Source organism: Anas platyrhynchos, chromosome 28, assembly GCF_047663525.1.
Source record: "Anas platyrhynchos isolate ZD024472 breed Pekin duck chromosome 28, IASCAAS_PekinDuck_T2T, whole genome shotgun sequence".
Lineage (NCBI taxonomy): Eukaryota > Metazoa > Chordata > Aves > Anseriformes > Anatidae > Anas > Anas platyrhynchos.
Window position 1 is genome coordinate 4,135,139 of NC_092614.1, and position 27,680 is coordinate 4,162,818.

The following is a 27,680-nucleotide window of genomic DNA, read 5'->3' on the forward strand; positions in this document are numbered from 1 at the left end:
AACGACCCAGAGGCTTTTGCCTGCCCTGAGCAGCATCCCAAGCCAAGGGGTTAACCCCATCAGCTGTCCCTAGGGGGTCCCTGTGTCCTGACACCTCAGTGACAAACACGAGGCAGAGATGGGACAGGCAGCATCGTGCCTGGGATGGATGCAGGCAGGACGGCCGTGCAACCCCTCTGGACTCCTCCTGCCACCCCGGCAGGTTGCACTGCAGCCGTGGTGATGACAAAGCAGCATCTTGGCTGTCCCATCCTACAGCTTCATCCTGGCAAGCAGGACAGGAGCTTCCGTAGGGTTTCCCACAGCTGCAGCGAGTTCGTGCACCCTCTGCGGGCAGGACCCTGCTCCCACGTCGTGCCGGGGAACCCACGCAGGGGGGGACACGGGGATGCCGTCACGTTGGGCAGCTGGCTCCCGGCTCATCAGACGGCTGTGGACTGCTTGATGCTGTGGAAGCTGACACGGGTCGGGGAGGTGGGAATGGACATGGCACGAGCCACGCGGGCGCGGATGGAGTGCTTGTCCTGCCATCGGTGCCACCGCTTCCGCACTGCCGATCGCACCTGGAGGTGACACAGAGGGGACATTTAGGAACCAAAGGCCTGCAAGCACTGAGCTATGGGCACTGTGAAGGGGTTATCTGCACCCCCACTTGCAAAAAGTGGTGGAAATTGGGGGTGTTGTGCTATTTTTCCCTGTGGGGAAACTGAGGCACAGAAATGTCTCATCCTAACAAGTGGTAGGTGCAGGAAGCAAATCCTGCTTTTAAGTTAGGCTGTGTTGGAAATCAGATCCCAAGAGCAGTTTAACCCCTTCCTCTGTCAAACCATGAAAGAGCAGGGTGGTCTTTCCCCCATGGCAAAGGCGAGCCCAGGGCACAGAGCCTGGTCCTGCTGGCACCCAGACATCCCATTCCCCCTCCTCTTTTCTGGTCTCACTACTCAGGTCCAGCATCAAACTGGGCTCCAAAGCTGTTCCAAGGCACCAGCTATCCTCATGGTTTCTGTGACAGGCCAGGAGGGATGTGAGTGACAGCTGGGGATGTTTATGGCTTCTCTGGTCTGCACTAGTGGCATTTCTTCAGCATCAGTCTTGGCTGACAGCTGCCCAAGTGCTTTGCATGGCAGATGAATATTGAAGAAATGCCTTTTCATCGACAGCGGCTGAGACAAACACCAAAATCCCCAGCCAGCCCAGCTGGGACTGAGGGATGCAGATCATTGAAGGACCATGAGCTGCATGGCACGAGGTGTTCCTGATCCACCAGCAAGCTCTGGCATAATTCCTTTTCCTCCTACATCAACAATTCCTATGGTATATATATATGTATATTGTATATTAATACTGCTATTGTATTGCATTAGTGAGTTACTTAGCACAGCTGAGCCTGTTATGTCAGGATGCTGCCAGCTGCCTTTTATTCCTGAAAAGAATTTTGTAAAAGAGAGGGGTCTGCATCATCTCTGGAGCTTTAAAATGCTTTTTATGTTGCCAGTCCCTGGGGCTTTGCTGGTTGCCTTCCTGCTCAGCTGCTGTATCACAGCCAGCAAAGGTGTGAGAGCATTTAGGAGGAGGAGGAATGGATCAGTCCCAGGATCAGCCCTTGCTCTCACCTCCTTTGCTTGCTGGTGTGTTTTGGATCAGAACCTGAGAGGTGTCATGAGTGTGTACAAAGGGATGGGGCTCTGGACCCTTCTGATGCATCAAATTGCATGGATGCACCCCCGGAACATTTACTCTCAGGGGTGGATTTTCCTCCTCCAATTAGGAGGAAACAATGGGAAACATATTTTTCTGAGATACGGTCCATTTGGGCTGACACTTCTCCCCAAGAGCCTTGCCTTTCTTGCTGCATGTGAAAGATGCAACAAAATTTCTCAGTTTCTCACATTTTTGGAGGCTGAGCATCCCTACTAAACCCAACCCAGTGACCAAACCAGCCACAATGAATGTGAAGCCTGTGGGGAATAATTTTTAAAGGCTGGGGACAGTTGTCCACACTGCCAAGCCCTGGAAGCTGTCAGCTGTGTTTGATTTGGATGGGGCACTCATGGGCTATTCTCACCAAAAAAAAAAAAAAAAGGAGCTGGAACCATATATTCAATTTCCCATGAAAAACAACTCCCATTTCATGCCAGATCCCACTGGCAGGATGAAAAACAGAGCCAGGCAACAACCAGTTTCCCATCTAGGTACAACCTGTGCTTGTGCCTGTAGCTGGAGGTACCGGCCTGACTCTGCAAACACCTTCAGTTGGGGACCTAAGTGCCTGTGCAGGGGCAGAGCCTCAGGCTGAGCCTACATCCTCTCATAAGGATGGGCACAAACACGCCAAGCGCCCCCAGTGCTCACCTCGCTGTTCAGGAAGCAGTAGAAGACGGAGACGAAGAAACCCTGGAAGGAGACAAATGTTAGAGTCATGGCAGAGCCACCCCGAGGCTGAGTGGCTTTGGAGCAACCCTGAGGTTTGGGGAGGTCAGTGTTTCTGATGGAGCAGGGTGAGACATAAGTCACACCTTGTGCTCCTCCACAGCCCTTGGTGGGGGCCTGGGATGGGGGCCAAAGCTGAGGACCTTACCTGGAAGGACTCCAGGAAGGAGTTGAAGTAGATAAAGACAATCCTGGAGATCTCATCCTCCCCCGGGTTGACGAAGAACAGCATGTAGGTGATTCCCAGCAAGGGCAGCAGCACCAGCGTGGCTTTGACAGCTTTTCTGGGGGAGAAACCACTGAGCTGAGCCACCAGCACATGGCCCTAGGCATGGGGACTGGCCCCAGCCTGCTCCCAGCACCAGCATCACTGGGACTGGTGGGGCTGGGTCTGGACCAACTAGTGGCAAGGGGAGGAGAGAGCAGAGTTGGGCTGTTTCCCAATGTAACCCCCAAATGATTGGGCTGGTTTGTGCAGCAGGCACCTTCTTTGGTTTCTCCATCCAGGACGGGTGGTGGATAGCAGGTGGGTAAATGAGACCCGACCTTCAGCTGCTGTGACATGACTGCCTGGCTGATCTAGGGCTCGGTTAAAAGGGAATTAAGGAGGGTAAGATAATTCAAACCTATCAAGACGGGTTTATGAAAAACTTATCTCAGCTAATTAATTTGATATCTTTTCTTGATGAGATTACAAGTGCTGTTTGTGAAAAGTGATTGTGCTGATGCAAGAGAGCACAGGAAGGGTAGGGGCTCAGTATCTCATTCATTTTGATTAGGGAATGACAACAGTGCCAAGCTGACATTTTTTTTTTTTTTCTTTCTTAAAAATTCTGTTAACAGACAGATTCCAACAGCAGCTTAATGCACAAAATGTCATCCCTGATGGGTCTGGGTAGGATGGGACCTACAGCAGAGCCCCAGCCACCGATGCAAACTGGCAGATGGCACAGAAGAGCTGGCAATAACTGAGGACAGAGGGGGCTTCAGCTGGCAAACTGGAGCATAACAAAAAAAGAAACAGGAATTTGAGATTAAAAATAAAGGACATAACCTGCTCTGATATAGCTTTCCCAGGGCAACAGTCACAGCAGTGGAGTATCCATCTGCTTTTAGCAAAAGCCATCGTATAACGTGAGCAGGAGCCCTCCAGGCTCTGGGTTAAGCAGGACTGCACAGTTTATACCCACTCAAGCTGTCCAAGTTCTCCTGTCCCACAAAATGTTTCTGGGAAATGGAGATGTTCCTCTGCCCCAGGGTGAAAAATCTTCCCTGCCAAAAGCAGGAAAATGCTGGAAAAAAAATTCTCTCAGAATTGCTGCCTGAGGCAAACCAGCCTATTTCAATAGTCTTCAACTTTGTTCACCCCAGAGCTCAATACTCTGCGACAAGGAAAGCTGGCATCTTCTAGTGACAGCATGTGAATTTTTTCCATTTTTAGCTGAAAAAAGCCACCCTCGACTCCAAACCTACTTCTCTGAACTCAGTGAGATTCACTGATCCCTGCTCAGAAAACAATCTGGTGAAGCACGGTCAAAGTCCAAGGTTTCTTCTCCTCTTCCAGGTGCTCCAGAGCTGCTCTGACCGTGTGCCTCCAAGCTGCCTGTGACATGTTCTGCGGCAGGGAATGGTTAAATCTTCCTGCTGCATGCTGCCTCCCTGCAGCTCCATGAGCAGATTTTGGGGTGGCCTCAATTCGTTGCTCCTTCATCACCCTTTGCTTCGTGGCAATGCAATTCTCACTTCCATGCCAGGATTTGCATCCCTGACCCCAACAAGCTGATTGGGTCCCCCCAGCAGATGTTTTTGGAAAAGGGCTCAGCTCCCTCCAAAGGCTGATCCAGCTGTCCTCCACCAGGATTCTCAAATGACCACTGAAGCAGTGGCCATGTGTCTTCAGAAAGCATCTGAGGTGCTCTTAGATGTCTCCATAGTCCCATCCCCTTGCTGCATGGCTACTGGGGCTGTTCCTGTCCCCCCTCAGTCCTGCCAATACTGTTTCTAGTTCTTCTTTCTGCCTAGTTGCCTTCTCTCCCTCCATGCTCTTACCTGTACTGGATTGTCTCTGATGTGGTTGAGGCTCGGAGCTTCGTCATGAGAATCCGGACGATGTTGAACAGAAAGATGAAGTTGATCTGGAAGGAAGAGGGAAGCTGGTTAGTGTCGGCTCCCCCTGTTCTCTTCTATTTCCACAGCAGAGGAAATGGGCTGTGCCAGGGGAACTGGGAACATCTCTTGAGCCTGAACCAAGCCTGGGCAGCTAAAAAAGCAAGCAGCAGTTGGTATGGTACACGTGGACCTGCTTCTCACTATGACCTGCACTGCCTTCCTTGCACAGGGGCAGGACATCTGCATTTAACATGTTTAAAGCATGTTTCCAATAAGATTTAGGAGTTTACTCAGAGGAGCAGGGGCAGAAGGGCACCCCAGAAGATGGGTGAGGGAAGGGTGGAAGAAAAAGGAAAGTGGGGACAAAGATGATAAGGCTGACAAAAAGATTTGGGGAGGCTGGCTGCCATCACAGCAGGGAGCAGATCTCCTGGCTGCTGATCCACTAATGAGAGCAGGGCTGGCAGAGCTGGGGGCTGAGCGCAATTGGCACAGATCAGAGGTGGCCCAGCTACCTGACGGGCTGGGAAATGAGAAGCAGTCTTGATTATTCAGGGACGTGGAGGGGAGGCTGCTTGGTGCCGGTGATTAATGGCCTCTCAGGTTTTCTCAGCATTGGGCAGGGAGGGAAAAAAAAAAAAAAAAAGCTGTGCTTGGTTCTGGACCTGTTAGTCAAGTGCCTTGCACTGTTGCTTGTGACCTGCCAGCCCTGCTCCTTTTTGTCCCTTCCAGGAAAAGGGAAGCCCGAGGGGGTTATATGACCTCTGGTTCAAGCATTGCTGCTCAGCCAGCAGCAAATTGATGTAGATCAAGGCATGAGGATGAGGTCCCCAGGCAGCTCCTGATGCTTGGCAAAGCACCAATGTGCACCCAAACAGTGCCCAGGCAGAGACTCACTGATGCCTGTGGGATTTTGCTGATGGGAGCATCCCTGTTAGAGCAAGGTCTCCAGACCACCCTCCTAGCCTATCCTAAGTCATCAGGATCTACACACATGGATTCTTATTTGGGCTAGGTGCCCAAATTTGCTCAAGGTCCAGTTCGGGTGGGAGGACCCAATATTTGCAAACAAGGTCACTTTGCTCTTACCAGAAGCACCAGGATCATGGGACCTTGGTAGATATAATCAGTGTAAACTCCTGCTCGCTTCCCAAACCAGCACCTGCAAGGCAAGGACAGGCAGTGTTGGGGACATGTGGTGTTAGGGACAAGAGGTGTTAGGGACAAGCCTGCAGCATGAGCAACCTGGATTTACTCTTGCCCTTACATTATGACTGTAGGTCGCTGTCCATAGGGTGAAGGCACAAAGACTTAATTTGCTGTAGCAGTGAGTAGCTGCTATAGAATAGCTTCTCCGAGAACCCCCACATATGGGGTCTTTATGGGAACTCATTATTTTGGGGCATGGAAGGACAACATGACACACACACAGGACTAGGGTGGCTCTGTCCCCAGCAGACCCCACAGGAGCTCATGCAGGTATCAGTGTCCTGAGAGTTGGGTTCTTTTAAATTGGTGCTTCTCCGGTGTTTAACAGGGCTGCTGAAGCCAGGGGGCAAAACCAGCAGTGCAAAACAAGGCGAGCTGCCACTCATCTGAGCGGGCTCCTTTCAGCTCCACCATCCCCGTGATGAACTCATCAGGTTCCTGTTAAGTCCTCCATTAACAAGTCTCTGTGAAAATGGCTCAGGTGGTGGTAGTTTATGTCTCTACTGGTAGATTAAATCCCAGCTCCATTTAGCAAACACTTTGTAGGAGCTCTGTCTTAATCTAGCCTTTTGCCCCTTTAAAAATCTCATTTGCAGTTTGAAGGAAAAAATGCAGCAGCAGGCAGGGCTCGTGTCACAAAGAGCCTAGAGGTGGGATAAAAGAAAGAATGGAAGAATATCATTTTTCCTCCCACCCTTTCCGTGTACCCTGCCTCCTATGAGCCCTTGCAGGTGGGATCTGTGCCCGCTTGGTGCACAGCTCCTGGCATGACCGACAGACAGGGAATTGGGGTAGAGGGCAGGCAGGGAGCAGTGATGCTCACTTCTCGTCGTCGTAGTACAGCTTCCCGATGGCCCAGGCGACGATGATGGGAAAAGGAATACCTGTGGATGAACACACAGATGGGCCTCAGGGGTGTGATATCACAACCAGGCTATGCTATAACGGTGATTTTCTTGCAGAGGGCGAGCTGATACAGGCACGCAACTCCCATCCTCCTGCTCCTGGAAGCCTTTTCACAGCTATTTAGGTGGAAGAGGAGCAGGAGCAGAGGATGGGGGTGGGCATCACCCACTGGGTGAAGGGGAAGCACTGGTACTTACACCAGCCGATGCAGATGAACATCCACTTGCGGAGCTTGTCGGTGGAGTAGGTGAGCACAATAGCCGTGTGCAGGTAGCAGCCCTCGCCGAACATCCAGAAGAAGTTGGTGACGTGGAAGTAATTGTAGGCGGCAGTGACCACGCGACACCACGCCTGCCGAGGGGGTTAGGAGGTGACACAGAGTGAAGAGCAGAGCTACTTCAGAGACAATAAACTGGTCACCTCCCATGGAGCATTGTTGTTCCCACTGGGGCCATGCCCCAAACAGACCATGACAATTTTTTCCATGCTGCCACAGTAAAAGGCAAGAGTATGGGTGTGTTACAGTGGGGAGACCGAGGCACACAGCAACACAGACCTCAGCACAGCAATTGAACCTGGCTTTCCCATAGACTTTCATTGTCCTTCAGCCACCAAGCAACCCTATCTGATCTCCCAAGATGCTTTTTTTGGCCTTGTCTCTGGGATCCTTGAGCTCCCCACATACCCCAGGGCTGGGCTGCACCTACCACGTTGCTCTGTTGCACCTCTGGGTTCATCGTGAACTGCACCACGAACCACGTGGCGTTGCGTAGGATGAAGGCTGTGATCAGGTTCCAGTGGATGATGTTCCTCAGGCACCGAATGCTCCTGCAGACAGGGGGAGAAAGCACCATCAGAATAATGGTGAGGGTCTGGGGACTGACCCCATTTGGGCTGCAGGGGAGAACAGGGCCATATGTGGCACTGAAGATAGGCACGATCTCTCCAGAGGAGAGAGAAATAGCCATGGGGGGGGACATGGCAAAACAAAGGGGTTCCAGGTCTGTCCCCATCCCAAGGGCTGTGGGGTGACCTCTCTGGGCTCATGCCCCTGCCAGGAGCAGGGCAGCAGGTCAGGTCTCTCACCGCAGGCGCATGAAGAGGACGAAGGCCACAAGGAGGGCCCCAAGGGAGACGCAGTGTCCCAGGTAGTTGATGATGACAGCGACGTGATAGTGCAGCTTGCTTTTCTTCTGGGGAGGGGGAAAGGAGACAGGGAAGGGGTCAGCAGAAACCCCAGCACCCCACAACCCCCCTTCCTCCACCATGTCACCTCCCAGAGCTGCTCTGCAGACGTGGGGACCCCTTTCAGAAGCCCACTGGAGCCCACCTGGTACAGGATGGAGGAGAAGAGGCTGGAAGGCACCAGGGTTGGTCAGATGGGGCTAATTTGGACCAGAAATGCACAAACCTGGCCACGCAATGGGCTCAGGCATTTCACATCCTACCCACACTGGGACAGCTCAGGATTGCTGCTCCTATAGCAGCCCTGCTCAGCACTGGGGCATCCCTGAGCCATCATCTGGGGAAATCCTGCTGTAATTCATCTGAGCTCTCCGGCAACATGACATCTGATGTCTCAGTTCATTCCCCTTAGCCCTAGGGGCAGCTGAGAGGCTGGGCTGAATGTGGGCAAAGGGAGCAAGGGATCACAGGAAGGCATGAGTGATAATTAAATTAATTGATTGCTCCTGCTGTTAGGCACTCATCCAACCTGTGAATTAGCAATTAACTGAGTGAGAAAACCATTCCTGGCAAGAGATATCAGCATCCCAAATACCAGAGGTGCTTATCAACTGCAAATGAACAGCCTGTATCTCTTCTCCTCTGCTCTGAGGGGTGCCTTGACCTACTCAGGGCCTTGTAATTCATGGTACCCATTTTTCATCCCTCTCAGTTTCCTAAATATCTCCTTTATTACATTGTCAGCAGGGAGGGATGAGGTTTGCACTGTGTTCTTGTACTGGGAAGGAGCTGGAGAAGCAGAGGAGGGTAATGGGGCTGGAGGACATGCCAATCTGCACCGAGCAGCCCAGGACGAGGACACCCCACACTGCAAACCCTCTTGGCTTAACATGAAAGGAACCAAGAATGGTAAAATTTTCCCTAAGGAACGAAAATGTGCACCAAGAACAGGGTCACGTATGCTGCATGCAAACTTGTATACTTGGCTGCTGGTGTACACCCAGCTCCACAAATCCCTTGGGCCATTCCTGACCTGGGTGCTGGTGCCCTTCAAAATTCCAACATCCATCCCTCACCCTCCTGTCCAGAGCATAAGGGACCACCAAGCTCCTACCTCCTCACTGAGGATCTCCTGGCACTGGGAGTAGTTAACCCGTGCGGCCCAGCTCCCGTTAGCGAGGCACTCCCTGTAGCCATTGTCTGAAAGAGAGGGTGCACAGGGGGGGGTAACAGCACCTGGAGACGGGCACAAACCCCGAACATGCAGATGCGACCTGATTGTCATCACTAATGTGGGGTCTCTGTTTTCAAACCTGTGGTGTCTTTTCCTTTGAAGCCAGCTCAGATGCTGCCTCAGTTGAGACCACAGGATCAAACTCCCCAGGTGCTACCACTGTTCTATAAAGCTTTACAGATAGGAAACAAGGAGGCTTTTTTTTTTTTTTTTTTTTTTTTTTCCTTCTTCCCAGAAAGAGCAAGGCCTGGGGAAGTGCTTTCAAGAAGATCTGTCCCTTGGGATGATTCCCCAAGCCGTCCAAATCACTCGTGGTCTGAAAATATGGTGCATTAAGATCTGAAAGCCCATCCTGGTGTTTCCAGACCTGGACAGAATTGCTTTTGGAAAAGCCTCTTTCTACTCCCTACGCAACCTGGAAATCAGAGGCAATTACAACTTAATGGGAACATTTCAGTCCCATTCAAGGGCTTTGGGTCTGCACCAGCACTGTCCCTCAGTGCTGGGATACCCCGATGCCTCCCACCACTGAGATGCAGCAGGAGCAGCACAAAAACAACGCCTCCGTTTGTTCCAGCAATCACCGACCGTCCAGTGAGTGCTGCTGCAGAGGCAGCATGAAGTTTGCCCTCCCCTCTCCATGTTAGGAGCTTTCTTCCCCTCCCAGCAAGGATGGCAAGAGGAGGCAAGGCTAATTGGGAAGGCACAGCTCTGACGGCCCCAGAGCAGCCTCCAATTAACATCAGCACCAGGGCGGTGTTGGGCTTCTGCTATTAAAAGGAGAGACCACGAGCCTCATCAGGGTGATATGATGGGACAGGGATGGCTCTTAGGCAGGCATAAGTGCAGATTAATGCAAGGAGACTCCTGCAGCTGCATGAACGGTGCTGCCAAGCAGGAGCCGTATGCGTGTGATCTTCTGCAGCGGTGAAAGGGTGTGGGACAGAAAATGTGATGTTTTCTGCATGAAGCAAGATGTTTCTTTCACCAGAAGTAGTATCCGGGTGGACAGAAACTCATCTGTGTGCTAGGAATGGCTCTGGGGGCTTTCCAAGTGCCTTCACTTCATCCCCTGTTCCCAGCACGTCGTTGGCAGTGACAGCTCAGTCACCCGTGCTGGGAGATGAGTTGCAAGGTCCCCGTGTCCTTGCTCAGCTGGGGGCTGTAGACCTGTGTTGCACCTCCAACAGCAGGGCAGGCTTCCTCTTCATTCTCTGTCCCCAAGATGGGGACGTCAGCCCTCTTCCCCTTCATGAGTGCATGCCCAGGAGCATCTCCTTGTACAATCTCGCTCTCCGAAATTTGAGATGAAGGATTCTTCCCTTTTTGGCTGACACATACCACAGAGCACCTCAACAAGCTCTGCACCCAGGGACATTTTGTCACTTGTGTCTCCATGTCTCTACCCCCCATCCCTTACCCACCCTGTCCCAGCGGTGCTGCCCAGCTTACTTGTGGTGTTGTACCGCACACCGTAGAAATATTCGGGGCAAGGACGAGCCACCAGCTGTCCCACTGCGCTCCGGGGCCAGCACGTGCCAATCAGGTCTACGGAGGCGTTGCACTGGGGCCCTGGTGGGGAGAAGGGTTGAAGGTTAGTGGAGGTCTCCAGGCCATTGAAGGTTCAGGGTTTGCCCAGGGAACTGGGGTTTTGGTCCCAGTTGAGCTGATGGGTTGCTGCAAGCTCAGCTCTGAGGGAAGCTTCAAGGCAGACGCCAAATGCTGTCTGTGCTGAGGCTCCCCAGGGGCTGACTGATCCATCCTTTCTGTATCTATTGCCCAGGTTCTGCCTCAGCACCCAAGTTAAGCCTGGTTCTGCACAAGGCTGCTTTTCTGACCCAGCTTTCCACCTGAGGTCCCCTGCTCTGATCCTCCAGCCTTTCTTCTTTCTTCAGCCATGACTTAGGCATCTGGCCCTGCTACAGCCATATTTTTACTATCCCTGTGATAACTCCATCTTGGTGCTGGTGGGACACTCCTCAGAGCTCCTTCAAGCCTCTCACATCTCCTGGCTCCAACATCTCCTTCCTGCCCATCCCTGCTGGTCTATTCCTGCCTTTCCCAAGAAGAAAGCTCCAAGTCTGCCGCTGCTATTTCAGATTTCAAGCAGGACTTGTGTGCTTTTCCCAGCTACACAAGTGTGTTAATGTAGACATTAGGTAGGCCAGATTGCAGGCTTTTTTATGTATAATTTGTGTATATTTAGAACAACATGTACTGTAGCTAAATATGTCCTAGCTACATCTCAAAGTGAGGTAGGAGGCACAACGGCTGTGATATCAATACAATGCGATCCCTAGCAGGCAGCAGATGGATGATAGGCAGCAGACCCAGGAAGGGGCAGAGTTCAGTGCAAACCGCTCCTGGGTAATGGAGATGTTTGTGCTGCCAGCACAGAGCCAGACATTGCCATTTGCAAAGGCAAACTCCCCCCAATTTGCAGCTCATGGGTGTGAGAACAAAGCGTTTCCTCTCCACTAGGACTTGACACAGAGCAGGTCGCTATTTGGAAGCCTTTCCCAAGACATCTTACGGGTAGAGCTGCGTAAAAAAACAGCAGAACAGAAAAGCAAAGCGTTACTTTATTAGCATGATGAAAGTTCTTGGGGTGGGGAAGTGTAGTGTTTTTTTCATCGCTTATCTGAAAAATTGATACCGTTGTTTCTTGGGACACTCTTAGAGCAAATTCTCAGTGTGAAGAAAAGGAAGGTTTGGTTCAGATCTCTTTACAAGAGAAAGACACTTCCCAGTGTGTGAGCTGGGGAAACATCCGAGTGTGCAGAACATTATCTTCTGCCTTCCATAGCTTGTAGGGAGAAATTAATTTTAACAGTGACCTTTGCTTTTAGCTTTCCTAATGTGTATGGTTGCTGTAGCAACCTTTAAGTTAACTGTTCTAAGCCAGTATTTCTTGGGAAAAAAGGTGCATTTAATCACGCATGTAGGGTGCATGTCCGTGCTCATCTGCATCTATTAGCAACTGTTGAGCTCCTTAGGTGTCTGACCTAAACTTGACAGAGAAATAGGGGGGTCATAGGAAATGAAGTCCCTGCTTAAAATTTTATAATACTCATTCAGACAAAGAACTGGTGATTGCTTCTACTAAGGACAAAGTTAAAGTGTGAGTGCCCCCCCCTCCCCTTCCCCCATTAGCCACTTGGGAATCCACCCGTATACCTGCAGTAGGAAATACTCATTTGGAGTAACCTGGTATGGGAAAATGGGGTTTGCACAATGCTAATGGCAAAAAGTCTCCCTGTGACCTCCAGGGGGCTGAGCACAGCCCCCATTTTAGTCCAGTCTCCCATGCCTCAGTTTCTCTTCTTGCCTCCCAGAGGTTGTGCTGGGGCACAAATGCAGGCTGCTCATGGGGGATAAGCAGCAAGACTCAGCAATTAAAAGTCAGCAGAGCCAGAGGCTGGCAGCAGCACTCTTCCAATTAGTAAAGCAAAACCACTGCAATACCATTAATAACCAAAACCATAAGTTCGTGGAAATGATGTGATGAGGCAAAAAGGCATTGTGCTGTTATAGTTCTGCTCAAGATTGGATGTAATACCTCTATATTTCTCCAAAGCATTTGATTTAATACTGCTTGGCACTCCCATCAGAGCACTGCAACCACCTGCCAGGTGACAAAGACAGCAGATGGGTCTCACATCCCACCACGGTGGGGATGCGGGGTGGACAGAGCCAGCAGAAGGTGGATCAGCATCAGCAGGACCTTATCCCCTCTGTGTACCACAGATCAAGGTTACGGGTTAGGTGGGATTTGGGCTTGGGGCTGCAGTGGTGTGAGGCTGCGGAAAGCTCCTGGAACTGCACCTGATGCAGAGCAGGCTTTGCCCCAGTGCTGCTGGAAATGGCATTTGCAGGTCCGTCCAGACAGTTTTGAATCTAGTTTATATTTATGTATTATAATTATATATAATAAATAATAATATAGCTATAATGTTTCACCCACTTTCTGAATCATAGAAATGCTGTGTTGTCCAGCATGTAGGGAGGAAAGTCTCTTGTCGGGGAAGGGTTAAAGTAAACCAGTGAAAGAGAAGAGTGCCGGGAGGGCTGTGATGCCCCCTTTGCCCATCACGACCGTCTGCTCCAGCTGCTCCCCAGAGGCATGCAGCTCCCAGTATTTAGAGCTCTGTTTAGCATGGAAATGCTATGTATCAGTGCTAAATGCTTTCAGATCTGCTTCGTGGCCCATCCTATTTGCAGAGGGATTATTCTCCCAGGTTCTTCAGACACCTGCTCCGGGTTTCTCAGTACTGTTGGCGGTGCAGCCACAGTTTTGGTCTTTGCAGCAAGAAAGGTCAGGGACTTTCCTACGTGCACACAAATCCCCCAGACTTTGCTCCCTCCTACACAGAAACGCAGCATCTGTATCAGGTCCTGCTTTGAGACAGGGAATGTGGCACAGGGGAAGTCATCCAAATCCCTTTTCACCCTATTTCCCTCAGGCTTTTGCAGCTTTGGAACAAAGCAAAGCATTTCCTTTCTCCTGAAAATAAAAATGCCTGTCCAGGGACTTACCCTGAGACAGCTGTAACATAACTGCATCAGGATAACTACAGCAGATTCCCTTCTGTTTCTATAAAAGAGCCTTCCCCAGCCTTCCTCCACAACTCAAACTCCTGAGATGGCTCCAGGCTAAAGCCACACAGACATACAAAGCCTGGCAGGGCAAAGTGCCCTGGCCCCATCTGATCCACCAGAAGATTTGGAACAAAATTAAAGAGGACAGAGCAAGCCTGTCCTGTGCCAGCACCACCAGACGCGTGGCTGCAGTGCCGTCAAGCTGGTGCCAGGAGGCCTGGGACATGATTGCACCACCAAACCCTTACTAGAATGGCATGAAGAGGGCTAAAGCAAAAGTTGTGCTGATGCAGCAGTGTCAATAAACACAGCCCCAGCTCACACCCCAGTAAAGCTTCGCAGCCACACAGCATTGCAGTTTGTTTCTGCATTCCCAGCAAGTTACAGCTGCTTGGAGGAAAAGCCTCTCTGCCTCCGCACAATGCAAAAGGGGCAAGGAGACACAACAGAAAACTGAATCATAGACTCACTCCGTGCTGAGAGTGATACAGTTATTCATCTCAGGTGTCCCAGGTGGCTGAGTAAGAGCTGAGATGTGTTAGCTCATATCTCTACCCGTCTGGAGATCTTACTCAACCACAATCATCTCTGCCCACCCCGACGGCCTCAGTGACCACTTCTCAAGCGGGCTGACATCCTCTGCTTTGGCAATCACTTCTGAGGGCCTTTATTTAATAATCAGGGCTTAACCTCCTTGTCGAACCAAAATACACTCACTGCAGGCAGCACCTGGAGGGCAGACCCACACTGTGAAAAAAATGTATGCCCCCAGACAGCTCTACCATGCTGGTAGAGCAGAAGGAGCCACTCTATATCTTATTACCCCTACATAACGGCTTTGGTGGGGATGCTCTTATTTAAAGGCTCTGATGTGCTCAGGAGGGGTAGGTGCTGAATGTTTATGAGGAACACCTGGAGGCACCGAGGGGCAATTTACATCAATATGGGGCTGAAATTGGGGTTCTGGAGCTATTTGCTTTCCCTCTGAGTTGAGGATGGATACCCAGCATGTCTGGGAACACTGTGGTTGTCTCAAAATACCCCAATTGTTGCTCACACCCTACATCCAGCACTGCTTTAGTCGTATTCTGACTATTTATTTCTGTAAGAGCCCAGACCTTAGAAAAATCTCCAGCAATCTTCCCAAGCATTCAAGTTTCATGATCCTCAAAGAAAAATAATTACACAGGCTAATTAAGCATTATGATAGCAAAGTGTCTTTGTAATGAATTTTCAGCTTGTTGCTATTCACCATTGTTGGCTGCCCCCTGAGGTCTTTGCTGCTGTTCTGGAGAAGGATAAACAGGAGGGACCATGCCTAGCTTCTGCCATCGATGGGATGCATCTGTGCGATGCTGTCAGCTGAGACTGACCCACATCAAGCTTATGTGAATCATATATATGTATTGTGTATATAATGTGGTAGATTGGGGTCGTATATTTGTACAGAATATGTAGTGTAGTGGGTTGGTTTGGGGCAGATCTTGTTTTGATCCGCCCCATGGTGTGATCGGGGTTGTGTCATAGCCAAGGGCAGCAGCCAGTGGTTTATTCCCTGGTCTCGCCTGGGCTTTGCTGGTGGGTGAGCAAAGGATTGCAATCCCTTGCTGATAGAGGTTTCCCCTCTGATTTGGCTAAAATGGAATGGAGCAGCTGGCAAGGATTTTACTGCATTCAGTCCAAAGTGCAGTTTAACTGGTGTAGCTGCCGCTGAGACGTGCCAGCATGCTGCTTCCTACCAGAAAACCTCAAATCATCACTGTCTTCCCTCTTCCACTACAACAAAACCTATGAATAAAAGCAAGTTTCTATTGACATCCCTGTTTCCCAGACGATGGAGCAGAATGGCTTTATCAATACCAGCATACACTTTAAACACCCTGATTTTTTTCATATAGGTGAGTTCAAAATTTTCAGCTCCCAAGCCTATCACTGCAATCCCTTGGTGCTAAGCCCCTGCCAGGACTCCCTGCTGCCTCTTTAGCCCTTTTATTAGTATTTCTGCATCAGTGGGAGAGATGCCAACGAGGCTGAAGGGAAGAGAGGCAGTGATGTTGTTAATTTGACCTTTATGAATTTAAATTCCAGTCTCTTCCCCGGAGGAGTCAGAGAGTGAATGAAAGAGCCGCGGCTCGGGCAGGGACGGCTGTCGTGGTGTCAGTGGTGTGGGGCTGGAGCGGGTGGGAAGGCTCCTGGTCAAAATGTCACCTGCTGCAAAATGTGTCTCCAGACCTGTCCAGAAAAGCACATGTGAAGGAAATGCTCGCATTGCTTGCTGCTCTCCCATGCCTCTCAGCCACCAGTTTTTGCTGCATCTGGACCAGCTCAATTTGCTTTATTTAAATGCTTCCTTCTGCCCTTGAAAAAGGCTCATTTAAAAAACAAACAAACATTTTTATTCATTTCTGCCTTTGGTGTCATTTTCCTTTGCTTTAGTTGAACATGCACTGGCCCAAAGCACTTCTTTCCTGGGAAGAAATCAGCTGTGCTCCATGCTCACTCCTGGGCACACACATGAGATTGAGGATAACAATTTATTGTGATAACAATTTATTGTGATAACAATTTAACGGCTTAAAGTGGTAAATCATGCAGCCGGGAGCAGCCAGAGCTATTAGCAATTGGGTGCCAGCTCCTTGGGCTGATCCAAGCTTGAATGTTATGAAAAGCAAAATAACCCTGGGAGCACTCGCTTTGCTCGAGTGCTTTCTGCTGGGCTGCTTTGGAAAAGCCTTATCTATTAATTAGGAAGAGGCTTTCCCATCTGCTCGGGTTCTTAATTCCTTTCCCCGGAAAAGACCCTGGTGGGAAACTGTCCTGTGACCACAGCGGGATGCTTCATCCCCATGGGTGAAACGACCTCGTCCCTCTGCGAGCCATTTTGTGGCAGGGCAAAGGGAGAAGCAGCTGTGCACGGGCCCTGGGGAGCCAAAATTATCAGGAAGACAGCGTGCTGTTTGCAGTGATCTGGAGGCATGAAGCCCTTGGGATCAGCACCTTCCCACCCTGGACAAGGGATGTTGATCCTCATTATTTCTTTTGATTAATTAAGCCTAACCTGGGAATTTTTTGGCTTCCAGACATCTGGAGGTGTGAGCTGACTTGTTTTTTCTAATACACCTTGTTGATCTCAGGTCCAGCCTGATATAATTTCTGCCTGGAGGAGTAAACAGAAAAGCAGCCTCAGTGATGGAGCAGCTAAACTACATGCACAGATGCCAACCAGCCAGATTCAGGCCCAGCAAGAGGTATTTTCAGTCAGCTTGAGCCACCACATCTGTGCAGGGCTCTGGATGAGGCTGAATGCCAAGGGACACCACCAGGCGCTGTGGACAGGATGCTTAGAGGATGATGGACATGAAGCTGGTGAGCATCACCCGGACCTCTCTGCACCACCCCGCTGGGAGCAGAGACCTTTTCAGCTCGATGCGCATGCTTTGGAGAGTGCCAGCACCCAGCAATAGCACTGCACAGCTGTGCATCCTCATTAAAAAGTGTGAAATTAAGTAATGAAGGGACTGGCAATGGGAGAAGGGGGGAGAGACCAGGCTGGGCTTTTTTTTTTTTTTTTGGAGGAGCAACTCTGTGGCGTGGCCCCTCTCTGCATCCAGCTGATGCCCCACTGCTCCACGTGCCTGAGGATCCGTGGGCTCGTGTTGTTAGCACGTGCCATTTCCTGAGGGTTACGCAGACATTAACAAATTAAGTCTCGCGGCCTTGCTGCAATTCTCATTAGCATCATCCTAACAAGTCTCCATGTTAAATAGCCTCGAAACAAAGTTGCCAGTTTTGTAAATATCTCCCCCTCAGAATTGCTGCCTAAATCAGGCAGGGCTTTAAATGGGCCCCAAGGATGAGGGCTGACGCTGAGCTCCACTTACCAAACAACAGACGTAAGCCAATTAGTGTCAGCTCCTGCTCAAAGCCCCCTCCCCGAGCTGGGAGCAACTCTCGCGTGCACCATTCCCATCCCAAATCGATCGAGTTACCCAGGCATGACAGGTCAGATAGTGGAGATTTTGCAAATCTGCAGCCTGGCTTGTTGTGTTCTCCATCCCAGAGTGACGGGGGCTGAGGCGCACTCACTCCTGCACGGCTTTGCACTGGCAAATCCCAACTGAACAAAACCCAGTGCTTGCAAAAAGCAGCACGCGCTGCTTGAAAATGCTCCCCACTCCCTGCTCTCTGCCCCAGGCTCAGGAGGTGACAGCAGCAGATGATGAGGGCCGTGAGATGGGCATGAGGAGGCTCTGGGGGTGCTGCCACCCTAGCTTGTGCCATGGGCCAGATCCTGCATCATGGGAAGATTTGGAGGTGCTTGGCTGCTGCACCCCATGATGCTGTGGATCAGAGTCAGACACAGGTTGCACCAGGGGGGAGAGTAACCAGAAGAAAAATGCAAAATTTATCACAGCTTAATGTGGCCAAGGACACACTCCTTGCTGAGCAGAGTAATGAAACCTTCAGGGAGCAAAGTCCCTGAGTTATGACCGGGCTTCCCACCTGCACAGCACCCAGGACAGAGACACGAAGGCTTTTCCATTTCCACCTCCAGCCTTTCTTTACCCTCAGCTTTCTACCTCCATGTCTCAGGCTGGGGATTCTCCCCAGCACCATGCCTTGGGCTCTGCCAATGGGCCAGGCACAGAATCAGCTGATGTTAAGCTGGAATTGCTTAAAAAAACCCCACAAAACACTTTTTAATCTGCTGCTAATGGGAGCGGTGTGGCAGGGAGCCACCCATCAGACTTTTGTCACCCTAACAGCAAGGGATGCTCTGCTGAGCAGGGACTGGGGCAAGCAGGGCAATTGCTCAGTGCACGCTTTGTCTTCTTTCAACTGTGGGAAAATGAACTCTGTAGCAACCCTGAGCCAGGGAGGGCTTCTCTCCTGGTCCCTGGGAGCTCCTCTCCTCTCCCTCAGCCACTGCTCCTCTCCCTAAATCTGTCAGTAACGTAGTGGGGTGTGGACACAGGCGACAAAGGTCCCCAGTTGGTACCAAGGACCACTTTGGCTCCTGGTGTCCTTGGATATGCAGAGAAGGGGCAGCATTGGAGCAGGCACAGGGCAGGTGTCTCTTTGCCTACCTCCCCCCCCAGCTCAGCCCCACGCACATTTACTCTCTCTATTTTTAGCTCTCCTGAGCTCTGCATCTTCCACCTGCCTCAACTGACACCCTGGAAAGGTGCTGATGCAGCATTCACCACGGGGCTGCAATGCAGCCTCAGCACATCCCCACCCCCTGAAAAGGAGCTGGATCAGCCCAGAGACACCCCCCTCACCCCCTCCTCCCACTACCTCTGCCCCAGGTGCTCTGAGCAAGGCAAGGGCAGGCTGGGGACACAGGACACTCACCTGTGTGGTTGGTGGCGGGTGGCAGGCTCTCGCAGTACTGCTCTTGGATGGAGGCTGCCACTGGGCTGTCCCAGAGGAGAAATGCCTGCGTGGGGAGAAATCAGATGGTAGCAGGGTTATACACACAATATGCAGCTCCCCCGTGCCTTCTTGGATGTGGCAGCAAGTTGGTCAGATCTGAGCTTGCCTATGTCTTGATGGATGTCACCCCAAAATCTGCACGGTGGATGTGCACCAGTCTGTGGGACTGGTTTCCCAGCCTGGGGCTGGGGGACTAATGTTCTCTGCTGTGTTTCCCACCCATTATTCATCTTCTGCCCCAAACATCCTCCCCAGCGACTCATGCTGCAGCCCTGCACAGCCCCCACTAGGCCTCAGAGCTATTTAGCATTTTAACCAACATTTTTAGTTTTAGCATCTTTGCATCCTGAGAGCAGGCAGGGGAAACATGATGAGCCTGACACTGCGCTCAGATTTGCAATACCTTATTAAAATCACAGCCTTGTAAGCTGTCAGTGGGAAGATGCTAATATGCATCCTTAAGGAGACCTGATCCAGTCAATCAGGTCTGGATGAAGTTTTCTTTTAGGAGAAAGGCTTGTCTACAAGCACTGCCATTCCTGCTGTATTGGCAAGCATTGACCAGAAACTATCCCATCAGCAAGAGCTTCTCCAGAACTGCTCCCGAGCAGCTCTGCAGCTCCTCTGGAAGTGAAAACCATTTACTCCCTCTGCCTGGGGAGCTGTTTTGAAAAAGCTGCTCCTGAATGATGGTTTCCAGTACCAATTGCAATGAGCCCTTTGGTCCTGTGTGGCAGGAACGCCCTAGAGACTCTGCCAGCAGAGGCTGGATGTGGTGGCAGACATGGTGGATGACATGGAGATGGCCACATGGACTGCAGGTTGCTGCTTCTTTGGCTTTTGCAGGAGCTTGGGGAAATTAAAGTTGAGGAAAGGGATTGCAAGGGCAAGGCACTGCTGCCTGCTTCCTGCTTCACCTGAGAGGGGTGACCCGGGCTGATCCCTCTGCTCAGGGGATGGACACCAACAGTGGACGAGGCTGAACCCAGAGCCTTCTTTCTCCGTGCCTGATCTCCCTTCCTGAGTGCCTTTTACCTACAAAACCACCCTGCACATGAAGGACACAGTCCTCCCCATACCCTTTAGCCATACAAACACCGGCTCCTCTTGCTGGCACACCCAGAGATCTCCTGCACCCTACCAAAGCATTAGTGGAATTTATTCAGACGGGGAGACAAGCTTCAGCACCCACTTGCTCTTTTTCCAAACAACTATTTACTGCCTTAGGAAGCTGGTTTTGACAGCAAGAGAGATGTCAGGCAGACACACAAGCGGAGCTGAGAATAGCTTCCTTGTTATGACTGCTCCAGATGGCAGAGGGGATCCGGCAGCAGATCCCTGCCCCAAGCACTGTAAGGGGATCTGAGCACATTCAGTGATGCTCTGGGATCTGTGGGGATGAAGCTAAGCCCAGAGATGAGAGTGCTCGAATTCCAGAGGTGACAAAACCAGGGTGCCATGGGGCCAGATCCCCTCTGCTCGGTGCAAGCTGGATCTGGTGGCTCTTTGCACAGGCAGCTGCAGTTAAAGGTTTCTTCCCCAAAGGGGCTGGGATGGTTTGCCTACCTGAACAGGCCTGCAAGTGTTAATTGGACTTTTTTGTGCTAATCACAGCCTGCTCCAGCCTGGCAGTGCCTGTTCTCCTTGCAGACACAGGGAGAGGTCTTGGCACCGGGCTTCAACGTGGACTGAGCTACTGCTGGAGGGGGTGAGGATGGAGAGAGGGAGTGCAGGGTCTGGGCAGGCTTTGTAAGTGAGCTAAAGCTGCAAAATAAAAAAAAAATAAAATCAAAAAATCCCCCAAATAAAATGAAACAATCAGTTTTTGTTTTTAAACCAAACTCTGTATGTTGTCTCATGGCAATGTGGCCAAAGCTCACACCAGAGCCTTTTTACCTGCTCATGTCAGCTGTGAAGCTGGAGGGGATAAGGTAGTGACTCCAGGTGGATTTGCATGAACCAAAAGCATTCTGCCCCTTAGCCTGATGGCCAAGCTCTCTTGTGTGTTTTGTCCCCCGCAGGTTACTTTAACCCCTCCGCAGGCTTTGCAGAAGGAATAGGTCAAAGCTCTGTCCTTGCACAGCTCTGCCTGCCAAAGCATCCCTGCTGTAAGCTGCCACATGGCACCCAGCAGGTCCCAGCCTGGCTGAGATGGAGCCGTGCATGCCCCAGCGTCTCTTTCCCTCTGCCCTCTCTGTCCTGTTTTGACACACGCTGCTGAAAACCATGCTCTGCAGTGAGGAAAACCTCTGCGACCTCTCCCAGGCTGCCAAAATCCCAGAGAGCTTCAGCTGAGCGTTCAGCTGTGCAGGCTAAAACAAGCAGTCTGCTTTTGCAGAAGCAACCACTTTGCACAGAGGTCCTGCTCAGCCAGGGCATTCTCCCACAAGGATGATGCTCTGCCAGGAACTGCGTGGCCCCGTGCTGGCAGCAGCTTCTCCTCCATCTGGAGCCACCCATGGCTCCACCGCTGTTGTCTCAGCAGCCACCCAGCTCCCTCCCAGGCTCTGCTAACATATCCATTTCACATGTGGAGGCATCTCAGCAGATGCTGAGGATACTTGATTAAGCCTGGAGCTTGCAGAGCATGACTGGGACACCGCAACATGCTGCTGCTCCAGCATTTGCTGTGTGCTGTCCACAGCAAGCACCAGCTGTGGTCAGTATCCCACCCCCAGCACATCAAGCTTGGGCCAGAAGGGAAACAGAGGCACACAGGGCATCTTGCTCAGGCTTTGCTGCACCACATAGGGTGGGATGTCCCCATCCCATCCCACCAGCCATGCCCTGAGCTGCTTGATTTTTTTTTTTTTGGTAGGTATTCCAGCTCATCAGCACAAGGATGCTCAGGATCTCGCTGCTGATCTGGGTGTGAGCAGCAAACTCGCACGCACACACACGCACATGTGTGTGCACAGAGCATCCGTCTCTCTGACCTGCCACTGACCTAGCAGCAAAATTCAATTAACAACAATTAGGAATTAATGTTCCCCTGCAGTGTTTTCTCTCTCCAAAGCAATCCACAGATATTAATTAATGAATTAACATCTGAGTCAAACGGCACCCCCCCATCCCATATTACTGAGACAGGCTTGTCCTCCCCCCCTTGAGATCTCATTGCCTCAAACAAGATCGGATCTGCATGGCAGGAAGGGCTGACAGCTCCAAGCAGCGAGAGAGATGGCTCGTGGCCTAATTAGCAAGCCAAGATGGGGCTTGGGTTTTCCGTGGCCAACAGGGCTGTAATTGGAGAGCAGAGTGATTAGCAAGACACGAGCAAGTGGCTTTGCTCAGAATCGGAGCGGTCAGTGGGACTGATGGATGGTGACAGCATCCGAGACCCCCCCAGTTGGGGGGGGTGGGGGGGGAGTTTGTGAGCAGCAGAAAGCAGCCCCAGTGGTTCAGTCACTGCAGGAAATCCCTCAGGATGAAGGCATCTGGAAGGGGTTTCACGTCCTCCTGTGTGTACCACTCAGGGACAGGACCTGAGCTAGAAGGATCTATCTTTGGAGACACTTTTTATGGCCTCTGCTCCTGGTCAGAGGCACTTAATACCTGGTTTCCAGAAGCTCTGCCCTGCTGGCTCCTTCACCAAAGGACACATGCCCATGGTTTCTCTCCACAACATGGGTGCAACACCAGCCACCCTGCTGTGTCCTTTCTGCAGGGACCTTTCACACCTCTTGGTCCATCCCTCCAGCCCAGCCGCGCTTGCTGGCACCCTGTAACACCATTCCACACTTGCCCAAAAGTAAGCGTGGAAGAAAGTCCCTCCTGGGACAGTCAGGACATACAGGCTGGGGAAGGGCTGAGCAGTCTCTGTCCTGGACCTGCCTTGAGGACCGATCCTGCTCTTGGACATGAGCCTGCAGGAAAAGGCACCAGACTGGGGGTGCTGAATGCAGTGAGCATGGCAGGAGCTGGATGCCAAGCTCGGATTGCAGAGCAACACCAGCAGGTGTGCAGGGAGGACACAGGGCAACCCAACTCGCTGACACCACAGCTGCAGGCTGGAGGTGGCCTTTGCAAAGCTTCACCCAAAGAGCTGCCCTTAGACAGCAAGTGGAGGAGGCCACGGTGCCTCCAGCCTGCCCTGTCTCTTGTTTTCACACCTTTGTCCTCAGCTACTTGACTTCAACTTCTTACCACCTCACCTTAAGGGCTTTCATCCCTTGGAATAGTCCTAAGCCACAAATGATAACCCCAGGGAGCTCCTGGCCCATGAAAACCCCCTGTATGACCCCATGCCTTGACAGTCACCTGCTTTGCCATACCCCGATTTAAGGTTTCTTCGAGCTCCTGCTTTTTGAACTGCTGTTCCTTCTCTTGCTTTTGTGCAAATCCACAACGAGAGCCCTGCGAGCATCAAGGCAAAGCAGCAGATCAAGGCTCAAAGCAAGAACCTGGAGGGATGTACTATAGCTAATGCTACCCAGGGTTGGGGGGGGGGGGAGGAGACAGGGAGCAGACTGCGATAATGCTTCCATCTGGCATTAAAATCTGGGAACATATGAATTTAGCCATGTTAGAGGGCCAGCCTCTGACAGAGGCTTTGGTGTGAACATTTATTCTGTTTGGAGTCTCTCTCTGAGCATGCTGGATGTGGAACCTAACAAAAGAATATCAATCAAGGCTAAATGAGTGCCTGTAAAACCTGATTTATGGGCAATTAAAGGTTTTCCTGGATTACACTCCAGTCTCTCGCTGCACATAAATAATTCTGACTTCATTTATCTATCAAAAGGGACACAGATTTTTGGGGACAGGCGAAAAAAGAATAATGTAATCTGGGTGCTGGAAGCTAAAGACACAAGCAAGTTGGGGAAGGAGACGCTGTAAATCAAAGCAGCTCCTATGGCTTCTGGGTTGGCCAGAGCAAAGGCTGCTAGAGAAGACGTGGAGTGATGGGCACATCCACAGGACTGCTTTTCTGAGGCATTTGTATTAAATTCTTCTGCAGGATTTAATTATGGGTCCTCTGCAGACTTTAATTATGGGACCTTTGTGCATTCAGATATTTTCACTTCGGGGGGTGATTTGTTGTCCCCAGCTGCCTCCCGCAACCCAGATCTCACCTGCCCCATGACTCTCCCTCACCCATCATCTTTTGAGGGTCATGCCCTGGGCTGAACATCTGCCATTCAATTCACTTATAATTTTCCTTCAGTTTATCTGCGTTCACCTCTGGGGAAACCCTGAGCACAGCAAAGCATCAGCTGCATTTGTCATTGCATTTTCAGGCTGAGCTGTGCAGGATTTCAGGGTGGAATGGGGGCTGTTGTCTGCAAAAGGCCAACACCCTTTGCCCACTGCTGTCTGAATGGAGGCAATTTCTTCTCCGTGGGTGACTCATTGACAAACCAGGGTATTGCTAGGAAAAATACAGTTGAGGAAAAAAAAAAAATACAACAGATGGGCCTCTGGGCACGTTCTCCCATCTTCGGAAAGAGCCAACCGCTCCTGAGCAACAACTCTCAAGCACTGGAGAAAGGCAGTTTGGGTTGTTTACTTGGGGACTTCCACTAAAGATTTGTGCTTGGCTTTGGGTCTGGATATCCTTCTCCAACCCCAACTGTTAAAAACACAGATGTAACCTCTCCAAGTGCTGCAGCCTCGGACCTCAGCTTGAGCTGGTCGCTCCCAACTAACTTCTGAGCCAGCTCTGTGTGGGATTTCTGGAGAGCAGGGCTGTATTTCAGGGCAGGATCGAGCCTTCTGTGCAGGCTATTCTCATTGCATTTCTATATATTCTTCCTATGGCGAGAGAGCAGCTATTCTGGGAACAAGCTGTGCCATTTCCATTCACTTTTTCATTGAAGATGTGAAATCACGGGGGTGAGCTCATACACACTTCATCTACTCCAGCTTTTAAGGAATGCAAGGACTGGAGAAGATCCCCAGTGTCTGTGTGTGTCCTACACAGCAGCAAAGGGGTGGGGAGCTGGTTTTGGGGCTTATTGCTGCTGGAGTGGATCAAGGAAGAAGGGAAACCATCCCCCACTGTCAGACCTTGGCTCTGTAAGACATTTCTACAGTATTATCAGCCCTCAAAATGTCATCAGTTCCTGACATCACTGCATGCGAACTTGTTCTTTTCAACCACGTGTTTAGTTTGTTTAAGTGATGTGCAGGATGCCAGAGAGCAATAACCCAGAGTTAGCTGCTTGCCTCCTTGTCTGTCTGTCTGACCCTCTCAAGGGATGTCTGCTCTGCATGGCAAGGTGGCCAAACCAATGCTGGACTAGAGCTGATGCACAGCGAACACCTTAGCTGTGCCAGCCCAGGGATCTGCAGGATGCAAAGCCTGCCCAAGCAGGAGAGACTTGTCCCTTGGCTCTGTTGGAGCCAAGCTGCTGCAGGTCTCTGTGCTTGCAGGCTGCAGGGATGGGCTTGCTTGAGGCTGAAGTTTTCCTGTTTCTTTTAGCTAATGCTGTCTCCAAGAGAGGCTTGGCCTTGCCCACAGCTTGGGCTGCGCTGCCAGACTCTGGGGACAGTCCCCACACCACTGGGAAAATCATGGAGCCAGGGCATTACATTCTTTGAGAGTGTAGGATAATGCTAAAAAAGGATCTAAATACTCACTGTACATATTTTTAAGACAAAATAGATGGGTGTGTTGTGAAGGAGTGTTTTGCAGCTTGGGTGCTCTGCTCAGCGCTGGCTAGGGAAAACTCCTCTTTGCCTGGGCTGCTTTTTGTGACCCTCTTTCTGGCCCCAGCCCCAGCGCTGGATAGTTTCTATCTCAAACTCTTGAAGGGTTTTGAGGACTCAGCCCCAGTCCTCACAGGAAGACCACCCTTGGGGAACAGGTGGAAGCAGCTAAGGAAACCCCCAAACCTGGCGGGGTCTAGCAGAGCATGGGAGCTGTGTCTCAGTACCTTTGCACTGTTTTTCTGACTACTTTTTGCTCCCACGGTAGCTACAGGGAACTGTCATTCTCTCTTGGCTGTCCTTATCCTGGATCCCAACCCTATTGCAGCAGGGTGGTGGCTTTGCCCACGGTGTCCCTACGTACCAGCCAAGGGGCACCTGGGTGGGGGAAAGAGCTCCTGCTCTATCTCACCTTCATTGCTTACATTGGAGCCGAGCAAAACCTGAGCTAGTGAATACAACCCTCCCTCCCCCCCCAGAAACAAAACAAAACAAAAAAACAAAGCTCTTATAAAACAGGATGGGGCTGTGCATTTAAAAGTCAAAGAAGCTTTAAAAGGCAGCACCAACTTGGCAGGGCAGTCACTGGGTGCTCATCAGCTCTTCTCACCCAGGTGAGAACTTTTTATCCAAAGGTGTAGCTAAATTTGGGTGGTAAGAAACCAGCCTGCATGTACGAACCACAAAGGTGCTAACGGTGCGGGCTGACCCTCTGTGTTTTCCGTCCTTTTAATTCTGCAGTCACAACTGGGCCACTGAGACAGCATTTTGCAGAGAGCCAGGCAAATTTATTTATTTTTTAACACTCTCAACACAGAGATTTAATCAAAAACTTGGTCATTTTGTTTAACTGCCCACCTAGGTCTGTTACAATAATGCTCAGGAAACATTTTCCTCGCCTCATTCCCTGGGGTCTGGGATCTGAACATGCTTTGGGCTGGGAGCATTTGCTTTCTTGATGAGCCCTCAGGGAGAAAAAATATTGCTTCTGACAAAGCATTTGCATTTTGTGCAGAGCTGCAAAATTAGCAGTGGCTCCAGTTCCACCGTGAGCAATTCAGAGAGGAAAGTCTTGAGCTTTGCGGGTGGGGGAAGAAAAAGGAGAGGTTTCTTTAGGAAATCAGTCAAAGGCGGGGGAATAATTCAGCTTTGCATTTGTGCTGTCCCCATCCATCACACCCCCCAGAGTAGGCTGCTGGGAGGGGGCAGCTAAGGGCTACTGGTGGCAGCTGGTTTCACTGGGAGGCGTGAGGTGGGGAGCTGCTGGGAGAGCCGGGCTGCTCTCGAGGGGACCTGGTGGTGAGTCCCTGGCTCTAGCCCCCTCCCCGGTAGTTTTTGGGCACTGTGAGCTCTTGCCAAGACCCCATGCTCAGGTGGAGGAGCCTTCCCGGGGGCTCTTTGTGTCTCCTTTGACTTTTCCCTTCCTGGAAAGAAAGGGAAAAGTCGTCGCGGAGACACCGAGCGGGGCAGGGTGCCGAGGGGAGGGAGGCAGGAGGGTCCCCGGGGGAGCAGAGGGCTGGCGAGCACCTTACCTGTAGGAGGAAGAGGAGGAGGAGGAGGGCAGGACGCAGGCTGGGCACCATCCTTAACTCTCTCTGCGCCCAGCTCCCCGGGGCATGGCCGGCAGCACTCCCCGCTTCTGCTGGGCTCCTTCTGCCGTCGGGGCTACAAAATCCTCGGGGCTTCGTACCGGGGCCGCACGGAGTAGGTGCCTTCACTCCCCCCGCTTCGCTCAGAGACCCTCTCCTGCCTTTATAACCTCCCTGGAAGCCGCCCCTCCGGCTGCCCACCCTGCAGCTCGCCTGCCGATGGGCTGCATCCCTCCCCATCAGCCTCCCACTCCCCCCTTCCCACCTCCTCCTCTTCCTCCTCCCCTTTTCCTTCCTCCACCTCCCTGGCGCCTTCCAACTATTTTTTTTTT

The 27,680-nt window shown here is 51.3% G+C and overlaps 1 protein-coding gene across 3 annotated transcripts; it reads right to left on the bottom strand.

Moving 5' to 3' along the window:
* On the bottom strand, nucleotides 1–27,680 carry CRHR1 (corticotropin releasing hormone receptor 1). 3 transcript variants are annotated; one of them, XM_072028828.1, is made up of 13 exons: nucleotides 27,292–27,680; nucleotides 19,028–19,112; nucleotides 10,526–10,645; nucleotides 8,954–9,039; nucleotides 7,741–7,847; nucleotides 7,362–7,482; nucleotides 6,852–7,005; nucleotides 6,572–6,632; nucleotides 5,629–5,701; nucleotides 4,480–4,565; nucleotides 2,579–2,714; nucleotides 2,353–2,394; nucleotides 1–563 (listed from the first exon to the last, which is right to left on the bottom strand). In XM_072028828.1, the coding sequence occupies exons 1-13, from the start codon at nucleotides 27,586–27,588 to the stop codon at nucleotides 423–425; spliced, it is 1,509 nt and encodes a 502-aa protein (XP_071884929.1). In that variant the 5' UTR covers nucleotides 27,589–27,680; the 3' UTR covers nucleotides 1–422. The 3 variants fall into 3 exon arrangements, with proteins under 3 accessions (XP_071884929.1, XP_021130379.3, XP_021130378.3); XM_021274704.4 differs by lacking the exons at nucleotides 8,954–9,039; nucleotides 10,526–10,645; nucleotides 19,028–19,112; nucleotides 27,292–27,680 and adding an exon at nucleotides 8,066–8,201; XM_021274703.4 differs by lacking the exons at nucleotides 8,954–9,039; nucleotides 10,526–10,645; nucleotides 19,028–19,112; nucleotides 27,292–27,680 and adding an exon at nucleotides 7,985–8,113.